This window comes from Drosophila bipectinata, chromosome 4, assembly GCF_030179905.1.
Source record: "Drosophila bipectinata strain 14024-0381.07 chromosome 4, DbipHiC1v2, whole genome shotgun sequence".
Lineage (NCBI taxonomy): Eukaryota > Metazoa > Arthropoda > Insecta > Diptera > Drosophilidae > Drosophila > Drosophila bipectinata.
The window spans coordinates 9,117,126-9,138,815 of record NC_091740.1 but is presented as its reverse complement, the minus strand read 5'-3'; the positions used below and the strand labels follow the sequence as shown (position 1 = coordinate 9,138,815).

The window sequence follows — 21,690 nt, the reverse complement described above, 5'->3', positions numbered from 1 at the left end:
CTCAAATCCATGGCGATCCCCTGGCTCAATGTTCGGTGCCCCAGGTACAGCAGTCCCTGCCTGAAGAATGACACTTTTCCGCTTTTATCTTCAGTTTCGCCGCCTTTAGCCCTTTAAACGGCTCCTTTAGGTTTTCCATGTGTTCCTCCCAGGTGCGTCCGATCACAATCGTCGAGTCGGTTAAAGTTAAGGCTGTTGAATTATTTTGCCTCTCTAAGTTTGCGTTAATCTGTTGGAAGTCCACGCACATCGGGTGGAGCGTTTTCTTCTTCGCCATCACAATGGTTCTCCACGTTTTCCCCCATGATGTGTGCGACCACGATGACATCGTTCTGATATGCGAACGGTCGAGTGGTCTCTGGAATTTTGCCGAGGTAACCCGAACGGCATCATCTTCCATTAGTATAGGATTTTCACTGTTACAGTGAAAGCGGTGTACTTCCTGCTTTCTTCCTTCAGAGGGATCTGCCAATACCCATCCTTTGAGTCGAGGCTGCTGAAGAATCTTGCCTATCTAAGCTGTTCCAATTACTTCCAACTGCAACTGCTCCTCCAACGAAATTAATTCGTGGCATCGGGTATCAATCTTTTATCGATTTTGCCCACGAACATCCTCCACTGCCAAGATTTTTTCACCATTACAGAAGCGCAAATTTAATTTAAGTGTTACGCTTCTCTGTCCTTACCCCTTGCAGAACACCATTCTTGAGTTTCTGCACCCACATCTCCAATGGCCCATACTGCCGCACCTGTAGCAAGTCACTGCCCATCCGGCTGAGGAATTCTATGCTGGCCCTCAGGCTGCTATCTGGGCATCATTCCTTGTCCTGAGGTGCCCTGTTATTCCGGCGAGCCCCTCCTCCTTTGTCTGTTTTGGATGGCCGGTTGGTGGAACTCGTCTCTCTGTACTCCCTGGGTACATCTGTCGTTCTGGCACCCTGTTAGCTCGACCTGCTGCGGTTTCTCTTTCTGCCACCTTTAGTCTACGGCCGATTTGTGGCTCCAGCCTGACTCTGCGGCGACTTTCCTGTTAAAGATCTTCTCCTCCTGTGCCCTCGTAAACTTTTTTTCTTGGGCTGTTGCACTCTCCAGAGGTGGACCTTCCGCTCAAACTAACCAATTAATCCATTTCTTTGGCGGGTCGCCGTCCGTGTCCCCTCGCCTCTCCCGGCCACAATTTTTTCAACGCACAATTGGTAATATTTATCACAAAAATTAAAAAGACGAAGACTTCGACTGCTATGGTCTGCTAAGGGCCAATTTCAAAAAGTGATTTGGTCACTTACCTTTTCCCCGCCTAATCGAATCGATTTTTGACCACCATAGTTTTTAAAATTGGTCTTCCAGTAGACTAGTGGTATCAAAAACCCTATCCCACTGGGTTAGAAATTTGTCTGCCCGTACTCTCAGCCTGCCCACCGACACCATTTACACTTTAAAACAGCGGTGGGCAAACTCAAATTTTTCATACTGTACGACTCGTGAATAGGGTCAGAAACTCTGCCGCAGCTCTGTCGGCAGACTGACAGCTCACATTTTTTTTAGAAGTTATATCATTTGCTCTCATTTTGCCTTACTCGACAGCCTAAACCTTAAAAATTTTCTCAAGTATTTGGTTGGAAAAATCATTTTTCATAGAAAATATATATAGAGAAGCGTAGTTTTTCACTTGTCTAAGAACTGTTGCTAAAAAAGCTTTCTTTAAAATAAAATAAAATATTTTAGTGCCCATTCCAACTTTTGAATTAATGAAAAATGAAATAAAAAACTGAGTTTTCTTCGCTCAGTGAATTCTCTGCTCTCATTGTTTTTCTCTGCTACCCATAGTTACTTTTCGTTACCCATAGTCACAGTTACTTTTAAACTGCGATTCTTAACACATTTTTAATTATATTGTTCACGTCGTTCCGATTAAAAATATACATAGGTTCTTGAGTCCCAATAAAACAAACAGGATCAAATTTTTTAAAAATTTTTATTCAGTGTTTTAAATTTTCTCTGGACAAAAATTACATACCCTGCAAGAGTATAAAAACATCTAAACAAAATAGTTTGTAAAATGAGAAACATAATTTTAATACTATATTTTATTAATTTTTTTAGTACATATAAGGCAATTGATAGATACATTGCTACTTACATACATAGTTATGTTTGCCTTTAATTTAATATTGCAATTTTTGCTTACTTGCCTGCGTAAAGAACGTTTCTAATGATTTGGCCATCCTTTCCTATTTTTTTCATCATTCAAAATTGAATTTATTTTAAATTGACTAGCTTACATCGACAAAAGTATTTTTCATAAATATTTTTTAAGCACAGAAACGTAGCATATATGTATAAAGCAATTGAGTATTTAAAAATAAAAATATGTGTTAATTTTTGGTGCCCGTCATAAATTTACAGGCTTGAATATTTAATTTATTTTATTTTACATATATATTTTTTTTTATATTTTGGTACTATTTTCCTTGACTGATTAACATTTCTGATTGTTTAAAGTTAAAATAATTTAGCATCAATTATATAGTAAAAATAGCCTTATTTTACAAAATTTGACTAGATGCAAAGTGGTTTTTTGTACACATTTTCTAAATCCATTTACATGATAGAATTTATCTACATACTTACACTGTGAAGGACACATAAAACCAATCTCTGAAGGATTTAAAGTCTAGAGCTTAACCTGCAACGTCAGTTAAATGATTTTAAACATGTTTTGTGTTAGATGTAATAGCAATAAATGAATATTAAAAAAAAAGAAAAGATACCCGGTACTCATATATTTATTATCATATACCTTTGCTTTCATATTATTAGTTGGGTTACATTATACATATATAAGTATGAAGTACATATTATAATATATACACAAGTTATTATAACTGAACGATCGAAAATGACCGAACTTTCGTGTTTTTGAAAATAAAACAAGAAAGGAAAGCTAACTTCGGGCGGAGCCGAAGTTTATATGCCCTTGCAGTTTAAACCGGATATATATCGCAAACATCGGATATAGTTGGCCGATCCTTATGGGAATATGAACATATAATCCAATTTATTACAATACAAAATCTAAAAAAAGTCTCAAGCTTCTATCTTCAAAAATACCAAAGTTGGTATTTCTACCAAAAACCATTTCCGATCGTTCAGTTATATGACAGCTATAAGATATAGTCGGCCGATCGTTATGAAATTTGGTAGGTCGGATTAACTGACCAAGAATATAATCTGTACCAAGTTCCAGCTTTCTATCTTCAAAAACACAAAAGTTGGGTCATTTCCGATCGTTCAGTTATATGACAGCTATAGGATGGTTATATTCTGGTTAATAATGGTTATGTTCTCTCACTCTACAAAGAAAAAGGAGACAGATAGTCGTTTAACGTTACGTTACGGTTTTTCTCGGCTAGCCCTCCTCTGCCAAACTCATAGCGCGCCATAAGAAACTTCGTTCCAAAAAGCTGGAACTTAGTACAGATTACTGTCTGTCGATCTGTCTGTTTCTACGCAAACTAGTCTCTCAGTTTTAAAGCTATCGACTTGAAACTTTGCACACATCTTTCTTTTCTTTGCACGCAGTATATAAGTCGGAACGGCCACGATTGGTCGACTATATCCTATAGCTGCCTTATGTATAACTGATTGATCGGAAATGGTATAACTTCGGTGTTTTTAGAGTTAGAGAGTTCACAAGAGCTATTTTTGGCAAAATATTACGACATGCCAAATTTAATAAGGATCGGTCGACTATATCCTATAGCTGCCATATAACTGAACGATCGGAAATGACCCAACTTTCGTGTTTTTGAAGATAGAAAGCTGGAACTTGGTACAGATTATATTTTTGGTCAGTTGATCCAACCTACCAAATGTCATAAGGATCGGCCAACTATATCAGATGGTTGCGATATATATCCGGTTTTAGCTGCAAGGGTATATAAACTTCGTTCGGTATATAAACTCCGCCCGAAGTTAGCTTTCCTTTCTTGGTTTTAATTAAAATTTACCAAGTCATTAGCTGCTTTCGCTGACCTGTACTCGGTTTTGCAGCGCCCGTAGCCAAGTTTGTTCACTTTTACAATATCTTTCAATTTAAGGTTAAAAAGAACTACATTAAGTTCTAATGCGTTTATTGGTTTCCTGTTTTGTCTGTTGAAGTTATCACCATGTTCGGTAATTTTGTTAATATAGACGAAAAGCTGTTTTTTTAGGATTTGGGGGTAAAAAAGAGATTAAAATACCTGCATAGAATGCTTTCCCTTATTGCTGGCAATGCCATTGTGTTTTTCACCTTCTTTTGGTTGGCTTGTTGTGCTATTCCCCAGGTCAATGCCCTTCTGTGCACTTGTCTCATATGAATCCGCTAAGTTTTCTACCGTTACTGCATGATGCATCTCCATTCTCTCTTCCACTTCTTTAATCACTTCGATTTCCTTTGATCTCCTCTCTTTTTGTGTTGCGGTAATTTTTGGGCGTTTTATAATGGCTGCATTTAAGCTCAAGGGTTTTCCCTTGGCTAAAAGCGACATTTTATGCTTAAGGAAATGAATCCACGTTTTAAACTTTTAAAATTTGTAAACACTAACAAAAAGAAAAAAAAAACGAGCTGGTTTGAATGAATGTGGTTTTGGTTGTTGTTTTGCTCCCTTCAGTACCAAAATTCCTTACCCCGACGTTTCCTGGCGACATTGTCGAAAAACAAAAACAAATTGCATGGGCTTCGTTTACTCAAGTCCGAAACGAAAGGGGAAACGAAACTTCTACCTGCTTTTGGTTTTCGACGATGATTCTCGAAGCTTCTACGTCATATTTTCGATGCAGCGGCACGCGACAGAGAAACAATTAGAGAGATGTAGATGGAGGGAAGGGAGAGAAAAAAAATCTGTGCCGAAAACCAAATGAATGGAATCGACGTCAGAATACCCTTTTTAAAATATGTTGAAATATTTTTATATATTTAAGATTATATTTAATAAATTTTTCTTTTCTAATCATATGGTATATTGAAATGTATTAATAATTTGCTTTAGGCAAAGCCAATATGTTCATGTTTGATTATAAGCCTTGTGCGATTCTAATTACAAGGCATTGCTTTGGTCGACTATACCCTGGCACGCGCCAGAATTTTCGGTTGTCAATTTTCGGTTTCGTCTTGCCTCTCCCCTTCTCCTTTGCATTTGCTGTTCAATTTGCATCGGAATTACACGCGTTTGTTGCGTTTAAACTTCAAAGTTAAATTTTTCAAAAAACATTTACATAAGTGACCTAGTGATACTAACTTATTCTGGTGAGTAGTGCATATAATTAACTTATTTATTAAATACCGAGCGGCCGTTCAATATATGTGCTCGGAAAAGTGAGAAATATTTATATATGTACATATTATATGTACATATGTACATATAATATAATAGGCCGCGGCATGAAGGAAGAATGTGTAAGTATAATATTTATAAATTAAATATAAAAAAATTTTAATACCTATTAATTTTTGCAGACTACCGCAGTGACGAACTTATTGAAGCGCGGAGCCCTTACAAAGTCATTAAAATATATTTTCGTGGAGGACCTGATCGTCAATTACAATATTGATATATTGTTGGGGCACGCTTTGACGGCCATCAAAAATAATAATAATAAAAAAAAAATTAAAATAAGTAAATGAATAAAATAAGTAGTATAAATCTTTAGAATAAATAATAAATAATAATAGATAATAACAATATATTATAACAATAACAATATAGATTATAACAATTCATAATTTCTTATATTAATAAAATTTCAAATAAAATAATAATTTTGGTTGAAAAAATTGGATGGAAAGGGGTGGGGGGGGATTGGTGAAAATCCCTACAGTTCCTCAGTGAATCCCTTATGAATCCCGTATGATTCCTTGGGGTATTTCCTCAACGTTTCCTCAGAGTATACCTCAGGGATTCCTTGGGGTATTTCCTCAACGATTCCTCAGAGTATACCTCAGGGATTCCCTGGGGTATTTCCTCAACGATTCCTCAGAGTATACCTAAGGGATTCCCTGGGGTATTTAGTTCGAAATGCTCTTCGAATAACTTCAGGAATCGTGCAGTATTCCTCGAGTTGTTCGAATTCCTCGATGTGAGGAACTCTTCTATGGAAATTCCTTGATGGTTTGTATGAAACATACCTAGAGGATTCCTCGGGTGGCAATACTAGTACCTAGACGATTCCTTCAGTAATCCTTGAGGTATGGTACTGAAGGGTTCCTTCAGTAATCCTTGAGGTATGGTACTGAAGGGCTTATACACTTATGCACATACACATTGTGTGTGTGTGTTTGGGGAAAGGGACGAACAATGAAGATCTCAGAGAGAGCCAAAGTTCTCTCTGTTTGTTCTCTCTCTCTCTCTGCCTAAGATCGTTTTTCTTTACCTTCCTTTTGTTTGCTCATGCGTACCATTTACTTAATTGCTTAAAGACAACGAGAGCGTGTGGTTTTAAAAATAAAATAAAAACGAACAATTAAAGTGTTTTACTATTTGGCAAATCTGGCTGGCGTATTCTTGGAGTTTGTATAAACTCTGTTTATATAAATCTCATAATTTGAAAACACTTGTAGTAGCTGCCTTAACTTCTTCACGGAATAGAGGACAAAAACGACCCGACCTATTCGGAAGTTGAAACGGTTCTGATTTCCGGACTTTATTAGAGAGTTCCGTTCTCCACTTTGGTTTTTTTTGGTAAGATGTTCATTTTTTGGCCACAAGTAGGCGGGAAGGTGCTCGTTCATTATGACATAGCCCGCTTGTCACGATAAGCCTGGTTAAAACTGGGTGGTCGGCCGGTCCCCCAAAGTTCGCAAATTAGTGTCCGGGCCCCCCCTCGGACCGCATCCTTCGGCATATGCTGTTCCACCTTGGATTGGGGTTATTTAATAAAGGGAGCGTTCTTCTCCGCGCCCGACTACAATTTGCCAGCATCTACGGCAGACACATGACCTTACCGGGACCTGTTTCCAGCCGCCCTCACGTGGAGAGTATAGTCGCACTACCAGCGGTGTACACAGTTACGGCATTACGGAAGTTTTCTTTGACATTGAAGGCCAAAATCTTCTTAAATATGTATAGACTACAATGCTCAGGAAGAAAATCGGATTCTGGCTCAGAAAAAAATTTTCATTCAGACTAGGAAAATTAATTAATAATATTAATTAATATTAGTCAATTTTATTTCAAACTTCAAACTTTTTAAAATTAATAATGTTATTCTTATACCTTTCATTCTTATACCTTACGCAAAATTACCCAAATCGGCCACTGTGCGTCCCCTCTCATTCTGGATTGTTCGCGACTGTTTGTCTAAAAACTGTAAAATCGTGATTATTAATAAAAAGGAATTTTGGAGCATTATATTTCAGTCACTGAATGTAAATGTCATTCTTTGGAAAAATCGAGGTTTTCAAATATAAGTTGAAAAGTTTATTCCCCATATTCCCGCAGTAAGGTCGTGGTGCTTGGTATGTTTCAAGTCGATAGCTTTAAAACTGAGGAACAAGTTCGCGTAGAAACAGACAGAGACAGACGGATTCGCTTATACCAACTTAGGAGGTGTTCCTGATCAAGAATATATATACATTATATACAATATGATACTGTGGTGCCCTCACAAATACATTCTCATGTTAAAAATTTTTTTGTGAACTTTACAGTGACCGTTCCGTTTAAGCAAAAATACCACATGTATTCACTTGAATATGCAACACAATAACGCGATATTACATCCACTACAAAAAAAAACAAACACACAAAACCACATATTTTTATTAAAATTTAAACAAGAAAGGAAAGCTAACTTCGGGCGGAGCCGAAGTTGATATAGCCTTGCAATTTAAACCGGATATATATCGCAAAACATCGGATAAAGTTGGCCGATCGGAGATGTCTCCCTCACTGCGTTGCACACTTTTGGACAAAATTATAATACCCTCTGCAAGGGTATAAAAACTAAAAAAAACTTCGGATTCGGCGAACAAATTCGAAGAAGACCACAACAAAATTGCCCGCCTCAAAAAACATAGTTTCTCATCGATACCGGCGCCGACATTTCAGTGATGCCACCCTGCAAAATGCAAAAACCATGTTCACTCAAAAGCTTCTTTATGCCGCCAATGGCACAAAAATACAAGCCTATGGAGAAAAAAGCATAGCATTGTCACTGGGTTTGCGACGAAACTTCATTTGGACCTGACGTCAACTGCGCTATCATCGGATCCGACTTTCTTCAACATTTCGATTTACTAGTCGATATGAAACGACGCTAACTCATCGATGGGGCTACGCTGCTGGAATCAAAATGTCACGCGCCTCACCGTAAAATCAACGCGATTTTATCCTACGATTTCGCAACGATCAACTCGAACCGGTTGGCAGCAACGTCCGAAGTAACGCACTTAATCTCGACCAACGGCCCGCCTACTCACGCCCGCGCATAACGACTAGCGCCCGACAAACTCAAAGCAGCACAATCCGAGTTCTCCTACCTCATCGAGAAAGAAATATGCTGTCCCTCAAATAGGAACTGGTCCAGCTCATTGCACCTGGTAAAGAAAGCAAATGGAGAGTGACGACCGTGCGGCGACTACTTAGCACTGAACAACGTAACAGTGCCTGATCGATATCCTATTTCGTACATACTGGATGAAACGAGCATCTTATACGGTAAGAAGATATTTTCGAAAATTTACCTGCAAAAAGCATATCACCAGATTCCTGTCGAACCACAAGATTCCCAAAACAGCAATTATCACGCCTTTTGGGGTATTCGAATTTTTGTTCATGACGTTTGGTCTGCGCAACGCAGCGCAAACTTTTCAACGTCACATAAACAACGTCATACAAGGCCTTAACTTCGTTTTTGCATACATCGACGACATTCTGATCGAATCAGAATCCGAGGCGCAGCACGAGACGCACCTCCGCACGATCCTCAACCGCCTTTGAAAGGCACATCTCACTGTAAACTTTAAGAAGTGCCAATTTGGTAAAACACAAGCACGGCTTAAAACCATACGAAGATATCCGGCACATCTCTGGAGAAGAAAACAACGTGGCTGATCTTCTCTCACGCATCGATGCCATCAAACACATAAACTTCGACGAGATGTCACAGGAACAGGAAAACGATGAGGAACTACAACGACGTGCACTGCCACGTCGCCAATAACCATATGCGTCCGTTTGTGCCCCGATGCCTACGCCCAACCGTGGTTGAGGCCCTACATTCGCTGAGCCATCCGGAAGTTAAGGCAACGAACAAGTTGGTCGGCAAACACTATGTTTGGCCCCGCATGGCGAAGGATGTCGCTAACATCGTACGATTTTGTATCCCGTGCCAGAAGGTAAAAATCCAATATCCAAAATTTGTGGTTTTAAGCACCTGCGGACGACGGCGTACCACCCGCAAGCCAATGGTATGATCGAACGCTGCCACAGAACGTTAAAAGCTGCTTTAAAATGCGTCCATCCAATCAACTGGAGCAGTTCCCTGCATCTAATCCTAGTGAACTCCAAAGTAACAAGAAAGGAAAGCTAACCTCGGGCGGAGCCAAAGTTTATATACCCTTGAAGCTAAAACCGGAAATATATCGCAAACATCGGATATAGTTGGCCGATCCTTATGAAATTTGGTAGTTGGATCAACTGACCAAAAATATAATCTGTACCAAGTTCCAGCTTTCTATCTTCAAAAACACGAAAGTTTCGTCATTTCCGATCGTTCAGTTATAAGGCATGTAAAATTTGAACTCTTTCACTCTAAAAACACCGAAGTTATACCGTTTTCGATCAATCAGTTATATGGCAGCTATAGGATATAGTCGACCGATCTCGGTCGTTATGACTTATATACTGCGTGTAAAAGAAAGAAGGGTGTGTGCAAAGTTTCAAGTCGATAGCTTTAAAACTGAGAGACTAGTTCGCGTAGAAACAGACAGACAGGCGGACAGACGGACATGCTCATATCAACTCAGGAGGTGATCCTATGAATATGATCGAAGAATATGATAATATAACCCAATTTATTATAATACAAAATTTAAAAAAGTCCCAAACTTCTATCTTCAAAAATACCAAAGTTGGTATTTCTACCAAAAACCATTTCCGATCGCTCAGTTAAATGGGAGCTAAAAGATATAGTCGACCGATCGTTATGATTTGCTTGGTCGGATCAACTGACAAAAAATATAATCTGTACCAAGTTCCAGCTTTCTATCTTCAAAAACACGAAAGTTGGGCCATTTCCGATCGTTCAGTTATATGGCAGCTATAAGATTTAGTCGGCCGATCCTAATAAACCTAAAATAATAATAATAATAATAAATTTTATTTTAAAATAAAATAATAATTTATCCTAATAAACGCGCAGAGGAAGTCAGTCGGAATGTCAGAGGTGAAGATATTCCTACTCTTCAAGCAGCAAACAAGGACATGCGTCGGTAAAAGAGATTGCGGACACTTTGCCAAAGTTTGATCCCGGGGACAATAACGCCACATCAGTGCACCAGTTCATCGATTGTGTCGACGATTCGATTTGTATTACTTGCAATTTATACAAGGATCAAGGAACCATCCAAGTTTTGGTTCGATTTATCGCCAGTAATGCATACAACATGGAGCGACTTCGCCCAAGCTATGAGGAACGAGTTTTGAAGAAGCCCGGATGAAGCGGAAGTCCACTTCAACATGGCCAATGCAACCAGACGAGCTAAAGAGACATTGAAGGAGTACTGTTTCCGAATGTCAGCCCTAGGAGTGCGGTACAATTTGAGCGAAGCACCGTGTTTCAAGTGTGGCGTGTTGGGACACTTCGTCAATTCGTGCCCGAGTAAGAAGCAGAAAATGCAAGGGTGATGCGTTTAGAAGCATTAAAGCAGGACAAGTTGTTCACCAGAATCGTAGAAATAAATTCGAAAAACTATAACGCCTTTATTGATACTGGTAGCCAGGCTAGTATTGTGCGACAGTCAGTTGCCAAAGAATTAAATACAGATTGGCATAATTGCTGCATGAAGATAAGCGGCATATGTGGGGGATCATGTATTCTTACCAAAAAAGTAGTTATACAGATGGACGTCAAAGGAAAAACTTTTTAAGCGAATCTATACGTAGCTGACGGTAACTTTTTGCAAGAAGAACTTTTTTTGGGACAGGATGTCATTTTAAGCGCCCAGTTGTTCCTTAAGTTTGAGCCAGGCGACGCCGAAGTCAAGCGAGCTGTACTGCAACCAGAAACCATCTCAAGCGAAAGTGGTACCTTTAAGTTTCTCGCTAATATGAACAATGATCAGGAATGAAACCAAATGCATCTGTTGTTAAACAAGTTCGAGGATGTTAATCCTGCAAGGATTAAAAATAACAAACATCGTCCAAGCCCATATAGCTGTTAAGAGCAACCAGGTAGTTTCTCAACCACCTTACCGAATTCCCGAGCCGAAGAAGGAAGTAGTCGCCAAGTTTTTGGACGAGCTGTTGCAGCAGGATATTATCCAGACATCTACGTCAGAGTATGACAGCCCGGTGCACCGGTGGTACTCATCAAGATGCCGGACGGTAGTGATCGAGTGCGTATTGATTACCGACGCCTCAATAAGCTGTTTAAGAAAGAGAATTTTCCTGTTTTTAATATCGAAGAACGGCTTCAGGAGGCAAAGCAATTTAAGTATATTACCCCACTAGATTTAAAGAGCGGCTATTACCAAATTGAAGTAGCCTCTGAGAGTAGAAAATTTACCGCCTTCATCACCACTGATGGTCTGTACGAGTTTAAGCGACTCCCGTTTGGGTTAAAAAATTCCCCAGCCATTTTCAATCGTTTCATGACAGAACTACAAATGCGCGTGCAGAAAGGAGACATGATACGCTACATGGTTGACATCCTAATTGGTAGCAATTCCTTCGAGGGAATATATGAAAAGCTTGAAAGAGTCATTACCGTATTGCGAGATTGCGGAATAACTCTAAGTCTGGACAAATATAAGTTGTACGAGCAGTCTATTACGTTTCTAGGACACGAAATACACGCCGAAGGAATCAGCCCGGGAGAAGTAAAGATGAACGCCATTTCCATGTTCCCAACACAAACTAATGTTACTGAAGTATGCCAATTTTTGGGACTCATTGGTTATTTCCGCTGGAATTGCTATAAATAATTCCGCCGGATTTAGAATTTGTCATCGGATATGCTATAATATCAGAGCCCTTACGTATTCTATTGCGAAAAGCACAACCATTCCAATGGGAGCAGCGTCAAGAGGATGCATTTATCAAATTGAAGAGAAGTCTGACATCGAGTCCAGTTATCACAAGCTATCGCCTAGATGTTGAACATGAATTACACACGGATGCCAGTACGGTTGGTTTGGCCGCGGTACTGATGCAAAATATTTGATTATTTGATTGAGCAAGATCGCCTATTTCGAAAAAACGACAACAAGTTGCTGTGGGTTGTGCCGAAACAACTAAGATACCACATACTTTATGAATTCCACAAGTCTGGACATATATGAGCACAGAGAAAACAATAAAACGCATTCAAATTTTTTTTTGGTTTCCCCGATTGTAAAATTTTGTCAAGAGCTAAAGTTATGCATAGTATGCGCGTTTAATAAAATACCAGGTGGAGTTCAGGAAGGAGAATATCACTACGATGACATAAAACCCATCCCGTTTTCTACAAAATACACATGGATCACATAGGACCGTTTCCAAAGAGTTCAAAGAAGAATGCAATTATTCTGGTCATCGTCGATGCCTTTACAAAGTTTACAATAGTACTAGCAAAAAAGAGTACTGCAACAAAGCATGTTTTGAATATCCTGCAAGACATCACGAGCTACTTAGGAATGCCGGGACGAATCATCACCGATCGAGATACCGTCCTTACTTCGAAAGACTTCGGAAAACACGGCAGGTCAAACAATGTAAAGCATATCCTTAATGCTGTAAGGATACCGAGAGCAAACGGTCATGCAGAACGAACAAATAGGATTATTTTGTCCATGCTACGAGCTTTTGTCCATGCTTTTGGATACGAGCCCCGAGATATCCTGAAGAATACGTTGTCGAGTCAAGAGAAGAGCCTGATGACTGATGTCGAGATGGAGAAGCTAAGAGCAGAGGCTGCAACTAAGCTCAACAATCAGAGAGCTGCAGCCAGGAGATGTTATGATGCAAAACACGCGAAGCCAACCACCTATAAGCTTGGAGATATTGTAATAGTTAGTAAGAAAATGTAAAATTCTATATTTAAAATTAGAGGGACAGGAAAGAGGTTTTATAGAGTAAAGACCATTTAAGTTCGAACATAATACTCTAAAAGGGTCATGCAGTACATATGTCGAACTACAATGGCTAAGGAACAGAGGACTAAAGTTTCGAGTCCTTCTATTAGGAATAGAAGGCTATCTACATCTCCGTTAATAAGGTTATGCAGAAAGACTACACCGAGCATTGTCCTGAGATTTTTTAAGCTAGGTAAGTTTATAAACAAAAGTCTGCTACTGTAGATGGAAGTTGAAGATTTGCATCCCAGTATAGACCTCTAAGTGCGAATATTAAAAAATTTAAAAATTAAACTTCAGACACATGAACCGTACTCCAGTATCGGACGGACCAAAGAAATAAATTATGTTTTGGTTATGTATGGGCCATTAAATTCTTTTGACCATCTTTTAATAAAACCAAGGACTCCTTTAGCCTTATTAACCATCAAGGAAATATGGTCGGAAATTTAAGTTTAATGTCTAACAGGATGCCGAGATCATTAACCTGAGTTAATTTCTCTAAGGCAATCCCATTAATAGAGTACGTAGCTTGCAGAGGGCAAGAACGATAAAAAGACATATACTTGCACTTTGATCCATTAAGTATTAAATCGTTAGCTAAACACCATTTTTGAAAGTAATCAAGGTCAGCCTGAAGACTGCATTGGGCAGAGATGGATTTTTACTGAAGACAGAGCTTTACATCATCTACATACATAAGAACTAGGGGGCAAGTCGTTTATAAAAAGCGTAAATAATAACGGGCCAAGATGACTACCTTGAGGGACGCCAGATGTAGCACGGACCAGACGGGACTTTATGTTTTTAAATAAAACTCATTGTGTCCTTCTATCTAAGTAGCTGGAGATCCACGTTAAGAGGTCTATAGGAAAACCCAGCATATTCAGTTTATTCAACAAGAGTGAGTGATAACTGAATCAAATGCTGATGCTTTGATATCCCTTACAAAAGCCATCTATGACAAAGGATGTCAACTCCAGTAAATTTGTTGTGGTGGAGCGACGCTTAATAAAGCCATGCTGACAGGGAAAGATAATCGAAGAGCAAAGGTGTTGCAAATGAGGGGTAATTAATTTTTCAAATAACTTTGGAATTGCCGACAACTTAGAGATGCCTCTGTAGTTGGCCGCATCGAACTTTTTCCCTTTTTTATGTAGGGGAATTATGAATGATTCCTTTCACTTAAGGGGAAAAATCGAGGTTTCCAAAGATAAGTTGAAAAGTCTTAGAAGAGGTTTGCACAGAGCCCTGGCACTGTACTTAAGCACACAGCCTGTGCTCCATCGGGGCCTGGCGAATAAATGGGTTTGACCCTTAGAAGATCAGATAATAAGTTGTTCTCAGAGAAAAACGGACGGAAAATAAGATTTGCTGCTTGAATGTTATATGCGTAAGGCTGATCTGTCAATTCAGGCGGAGACTAGGTTGTTTGAAAAAATTCTGCGAATAGATCGGCAATGGCCATACATACACTCAATGTCACCAAACTCTTTTTTGGTTCTGATTTTACCTCTTCATATCAACTCAGGAGGTGATCCTGATCAAGAATATATATACTTTATAGGGTCGGAGATGTCTCCTTCACTGCGTTGCACACTTTTGGACAAAATTATAATACCCTCTGCAAGGGTATAAAAATAAAAGTAAATATAAAAATGATCATAAAACTAAAACATTATCAAAGTTGAAATAACCGCCCGCTAATGAAATCGAGCCCAGGACCCCATGAATAAGGTCCACGCACTATCCATCTAGGCTACCCTCGAAGTTGATTTTATGATACTTAAAATTGGTGCTAAAGGAGGCGCTAGAATCTATACCAAAAACAGAGTTGACGAGTAAGGATAGTTGTGTGGTCATCGAGAGTTTTCGATGCCGTAAATAAAAGACGAATTTAAATTTAGTATGAACGTTATAAAAATGTTTATTTATGCCTGCAGATGAAGCCGGATGATCATCTGATATACCAGCTTATGGTGCATGCAGAGACTAAAGTAAAATACAGAGAGGGCGGCCCGACTGGTCACTGCGAAGCTAAAGCTCTCGAATAATGGAGAGGGCGGCCCGACCTAGACACTGCGAGCTAAAACTCTCTATAGAAAGCCCGTTGAATCGAGCGGCCGAGAGAGAGTCGGCTTGCGATCAACTAAGCTTTTGTATAAACTTAAGCCATAAATAAACATTACCAAACATTACGCTAACATATTTAAACATTAAAACTACACCGCTGCTGCCTGACCCGACATTCCCCCCTCCGTTGGGGCCTGTCCTCCAACTATATTCGTAAGGCGCGAGGTACAGCTTAATCAGCTCCCAGCGAAGCACTCCAACCCGAAGAGGAATCCGCTCCATAGCTCTGCCCAGCGGCCACATCCATAGCCTCCAAAGTCCTGCATCGCTGCTCCAGAAACTCTGCCAGCGACTCCCAAGTAGGGATGGCGTCGGAACTTGAAGAATTTAGACTCTCCTCCCACTTAACCTGGGTAGCTGGGTTCAACCGTTGAAGAAGCACCTGGACAATGATGCAGCCGGCTATCTCATTCGTCGAACCCAAATTCTTCAAAGTTCTCATATGGGCATTGAATTTGTCGGATAACCCTCGAAGACCTGTTATTGAATCACCTTCCACTAGAGTGAGGCCAAGAATCTCGTTCACATGAGCCTGAAATATTAAACGACGGCTATTAAATCGTTTATCCAACAAATTCAGCGCGACATCATAATTCTCATCGGAGACTTCCAAGGAGCGAACTGCTTCGAAAGCGGACTCCCGCAGGCAAGATCGCAACCTTTGCAGTTTTTCCACCTTACTGATGCTCGGATTACCGCCGACGATTGTATAGAAAATAGAGTAAAACTCAGGCCATTCAGAGTATCCACCGCTGAAGGTAGGAAGAGGCAAGGGAGGCAAAGCTTGAAACCTTTGACCTGACCCCGAGTCAACCTGCATGGTGGACATTCCGTTAGCTAAGGTGGAGTGGGCAACAATTCGGGAAGAGCGAAGGGTCGTCTCGTGCTCAATTTCGGCCTGCATTGTCACTACCAGCTCCGAGACAGTCCATCGAAGCTCACTACTGATCTGCGAAATGTCCAAATCCTCAAGCTCCCCGTGGATGGCCTTGAAGTCGCTGAACATGGCGGCTATCTGACCATGACGCACGTTGAGCATGGCATCGTCCACCTTGGAAACAGGCTGAAGAGCTCTTTGGATCCTCTGCAAGTCCTGGAGAATACCCAGGGCCTTGCACTTTAGAACAGCACTACGGGTTGGAGTGGGTGCTCCTGTGTCTGCGCCGCTGGAGTTCATGGTTTATTTATTAAGTTCCGACCAACTCGAAGTAAATAATTCCGGCGCCAAATTTTTTTTGCTCTAAATTTATTTGCCCGCGACGAACACGACTTGTCCCACTGTGCGCTCAGAACCGTAGCGGAATTGTGGAACGTATATATATATGAAGTCTATGCGCGGGCGAATGCACTTGCTTTGTGGAACGTAAATATGTATGTTTTTTTAAATGTTTTTTTGCGGCTCAATAGTTTTTTTTAATGCTTCAATGATATTTTTGATCTCTTTACTCTTACATTGGTTCGATTACAACGTTTCAAACTTTCATCGTTCCAAAGATGTTACGATCTAAAAATAGAATTAACTCTTTCCATCTCTCATCTGCCAGCCGTTTGTTGTGGAACCCGCTCTCAAATTTTTTCATTATTACAGCGGGTTCCACGACGGAAAAAATGGAAACATTTGAGAGCGGGTTCCACGACGCGGCCTGCCAAAATGCCGTAGAACCCGCACTTATAGACATTTTTACAGCGGGTTCCACTACGAACTGAGACGATGTTAAGGCTATTTTACAATTTTGTATTTCTTTTATTGGATTTTATTGGATTTATTGGAATTTAGGAAAACACATTAAAATAATAAAACAATAATATAAATATACAAGAAACGAAAGCTAACTTCGGGCGGAGCCGAAGTTGATATACCCTTGCAGTTAAAACCGGATATATCGCAAACATCGGATATCTTCAAAAACACGAAAGTTGGGTCATTTTCGATCGTTCAGTTATATGGCAGCTATAAGATATAGTCGGCCGATCCTTATGAAATTTGGCATGTCGTAATTGCCAAAAATAGCTTTCCTGTAAAATTTGAACTCTCTAACTCTAAAAACACCAAAGTTATACCATTTCCGATCAATCAATTATATGGCAGCTATAGAATATAGTCGGCCCATCCGGGCCGTTCCGACTTATATACTGCGTGCAAAGGATAGAAGGCTGTGTGCAAAGTTTCAAGACGATAGCTTCAAAACTGAGAGACTAGTTCGCATAGAAACGGACAGACAGACGGACAGACAGACGGACAGACAGACGGACAGACGGACATACGGACATACATTGGTTCGATTACAACGTTTCAAACTTTCATCGTTCCAAAGATGTTACGATCTAAAAATAGAATTAACTCTTTCCATCTCTCATCTGCCAGCCGTTTGTTGTGGAACCCGCTCTCAAATTTTTTCATTATTACAGCGGGTTCCACGACGGAAAAAATGGAAACATTTGAGAGCGGGTTCCACGACGCGGCCTGCCAAAATGCCGTAGAACCCGCACTTATAGACATTTTTACAGCGGGTTCCACTACGAACTGAGACGATGTTAAGGCTATTTTACAATTTTGTATTTCTTTTATTGGATTTTATTGGATTTATTGGAATTTAGGAAAACACATTAAAATAATAAAACAATAATATAAATATACAAGAAACGAAAGCTAACTTCGGGCGGAGCCGAAGTTGATATACCCTTGCAGTTAAAACCGGATATATCGCAAACATCGGATATCTTCAAAAACACGAAAGTTGGGTCATTTTCGATCGTTCAGTTATATGGCAGCTATAAGATATAGTCGGCCGATCCTTATGAAATTTGGCATGTCGTAATTGCCAAAAATAGCTTTCCTGTAAAATTTGAACTCTCTAACTCTAAAAACACCAAAGTTATACCATTTCCGATCAATCAATTATATGGCAGCTATAGAATATAGTCGGCCCATCCGGGCCGTTCCGACTTATATACTGCGTGCAAAGGATAGAAGGCTGTGTGCAAAGTTTCAAGACGATAGCTTCAAAACTGAGAGACTAGTTCGCATAGAAACGGACAGACAGACGGACAGACAGACGGACAGACAGACGGACAGACGGACATACGGACATGCTCATATCAACTCAGGAGGTGATCCTGATCAAGAATATATATACTTTATAGGGTCGGAGATGTCTCCTTCACTGCGTTGCACACTTTTGGACAAAATTATAATACCCTCTGCAAGGGTATAATAACAATAATATAAAATAGATTTAAAATTAAAAAAAAATGGACTTCCCGAGCCTGGTTTGAACTCGTTTTACTTTGCACACCAGCCAAGCACTCTACCACTCGGCTATTCCTCATTCGTTGTCGCGCGAAAAATTTCTCAAACTTAACTTGTCGCTCAATGGAACCCGCTCGTTGGAACTGCTGGAACCCGCCATAGAAAATGTTCTATGTACTGCTGGAACCCGCCATATGTACTTTATAATCTTTGGTACGTTATCAAAACTGTTCATTAGAGCATTGGATTCCTCTGACCCACTGCTTTCAACTATAAATCTAAAGGAACGCCAAAGATTAAATTATAAAAAAGGCTACCAAGAGATGTTATAGCTCTTTTGGAATCTCTTGATACTGAGCTTCCAACAACAGGGGCATGTGCAGACAATAAAGTTAATCAGGTAGAAGAAGTCGGAGATAATGAATTCGAAATACACGGGCTGGATTCCCTGGAGTTGGCGGAAGAGCTTTGGGAAGAACTAAAAAGAACTTTCTTTAAAAACTGCCGCAATTTGGGACGTTTTGCCTCCTTTATTATTAAAATGCATCCTTTATTATGGATCAAGGTAAATATAAATTGCTAAGTAAATACGATCGAACATAGTCCACATATTCAATAAATTTCTAGAAGAACCCAAAAGACTTTCCCGCATTGAAAATTCTCTTTTTCAAATCTCTTTTTTTTCTCTTTTTCTTTGTACATCCGCAACCTCTGTAGAGTGTATTCAGAAAAGCAGGACAAATTATTTCAAACAGGACTTAAAGACGAAAATTTTAATGTCTAGAAGAACCCAAAAGACTTTCCCGCATTGAAAATTCTCTTTTTCAAATCTCTTTTTTTTCTCTTTTTCTTTGTACATCCGCAACCTCTGTAGAGTGTATTCATAAAAGCAGGACAAATTATTTCAAACAGGACTTAAAGACGAAAATTTTAATGTCTTGCTTTTTCTTAACCAAAATTATTTTTTGAAAAAAATATAAAATGTAAGCCAAAAAAATACAAAATCATATTATTCGAATAAAAATTATTTATTATTTTCAGATATAGATTGGAAAAACAATGTCATACTCTTATACATTAAGTCAGAGGTCGGCACGGCCCTATCTCGGGGGCATAGGAAATTTCTCTGCCCGAGCTCTGCCACACACACACAGTATAAATGTGTGAAACGTCATGCTCACAGCCTACTTTCTGCTATTCGTTACTAACACTAATGCGGTAAAATCATATCAATGTATTGGGGTGCCGACCACTGCATTAAATAAATATGGACTATTATAAACTAATTAGTTTACGAAATTTTTAAGAAATTACTAAGAAAACTACTAAGTAAATTACTAAGTAAACTTTACTTACTGCACTATCGACAACTTTCGACGATTTTCTTTCTTTTTTTTTTTTTGCTATCGATTTTTTTTGCTATCGTCGATAATTAACGAAAATTATTAAGCACTATTAAGCAATGGCGCAGACTTTCGATAGTTCTCCACCTCTACTTCTTAGCACCATAAACTGGTCTATCTGCGGATCATCCGGATTTATCTATATACTTGCAAAATAATAAATAGTCTTATAACGTGCAATTATTAAATTCGGCCTTTAATTTTGGAGCTGATTAAAGTCATTGAATACAGGTAAACAGGTATAAATCCCAGCACATGCGCCAGACCTATGCCTTGCGTCCACAATACTGTACAGGATTATGTTTTCTACCCCCTTTCAACAGTTGCCCCATGCAGTAGGTAACTCGGGGTTTATTTAGACAAGCGGCTAACCGTCCGGACACACATAGTGTCCATTACAAAGGCCACTAATACAAAGCTGAAGAATCTTTTTAATAGTCGAATAAAGTTTTTCCTACTATACAAGATTTTAATTTACAAAGCGGTGAGTGCTTCCTCATGGGCCGCAAGTATACGGCCTAGCAGGATGGGGTATAAGGAATGAAAAGTAAGTAAGCCGTATAAAAAGTAGCTCTTCGAAAAATTGTCTGATTTGGTTTGTAGGTGATCGGTAAACTAAAATAGCCATTAAAATAGTTTGGCATTAAAACATTTTCCAAAAATATTATTAAATTGGCTCTACAACGAGATTTCCGTTTTGGGGGCGGAAGTGGGCGGTGCCAAATTCTGACACAAACTTGAGCTCTGCGGATAACACACAAGTCAGGTATAACATCTGTTTTTAAGGTATAAATTAACTGCAGAAATAGTTTGGCATCAACATTTTTAAAAAACCTTCGTTTACTGGCTATTTATGGGAGAGAAAGGGACATTGAAATCTCCATGCCAAATCCTATACCTCAATCTTTTAAAATATCTGAGATCCTCGCGTTCATATAGACAGACGACCATTGCTTTATCGACTCGGGTTTTAATGCCGATCAAGAATATATATTTTATAGAGTCGGAGCCAATTCCTATTCTATGTTACATAGGTTAGGTTGAGGCGGCAATGCGAAGGCCAATCACTGACCTCCCGAATCGACTTGAGCCGCTGGAGAACTTTGTGATACCTCCCCTTCCGATCTACTAAAGTGCCCAAAGTAGTCTACCATTTTCTGAGACGGCTTGCGGTCTCATCCAGCTTTCCGGATGAAGACAACGAGTCCGCGTGGAGCTATCTCCGTGAGGTCTGTTAGATCCGTCAGTGTTACTGCACCCAGGAGCTTAAGTAGACTGCGCCCAAGCGCAGGACAGTGGCACAGGAGGTGGGTGACTGTCTCCTCCTCCTCCACATTCCTGCAGCTCCTACAATAATCGTAGTGTGTCACCGCTAGTCTAGCCGCGTGCGTTCCTATTAACCAAAGTCTCGTGATGGTCTTAACCGCTAGGCTGCAGTCCTGCCTATTAAGGGAGATAATCATCATTGATCCTTTCCTAAAGCGGAGGGCCATATCATGCGTGAATTTCTGAAGTTTTGAAGACTCCTCCATTTCCTCAGAGCTACCAAATGGAAGAGATACTTGTATTTTAGTCGTAGCCTGACT

At 39.6% G+C, this 21,690-nt stretch overlaps 2 protein-coding genes across 3 annotated transcripts in view; both read right to left on the bottom strand.

The window, feature by feature from the left end:
* Positions 1 to 1,978: 1,978 nt before the first annotated feature.
* Positions 1,979 to 21,690, bottom strand: part of onecut — a 36,632-nt gene continuing 16,920 nt past the window's right edge. Inside the window, exon 5 of one of the 2 annotated variants that reach the window (XM_043213536.2) lies at positions 1,979 to 2,686. The gene's annotated coding sequence lies outside the window, so the exon portion shown is untranslated. The remainder of the gene's footprint in view (positions 2,687 to 21,690) is intronic. The other variant, XM_043213535.2, reaches the window with a different exon arrangement.
* On the bottom strand, positions 15,624 to 16,628 carry LOC138926897 (uncharacterized). The gene has a single exon (XM_070282503.1). It carries the CDS (start codon positions 16,626 to 16,628, stop codon positions 15,624 to 15,626), a length of 1,005 nt encoding a protein of 334 aa, XP_070138604.1.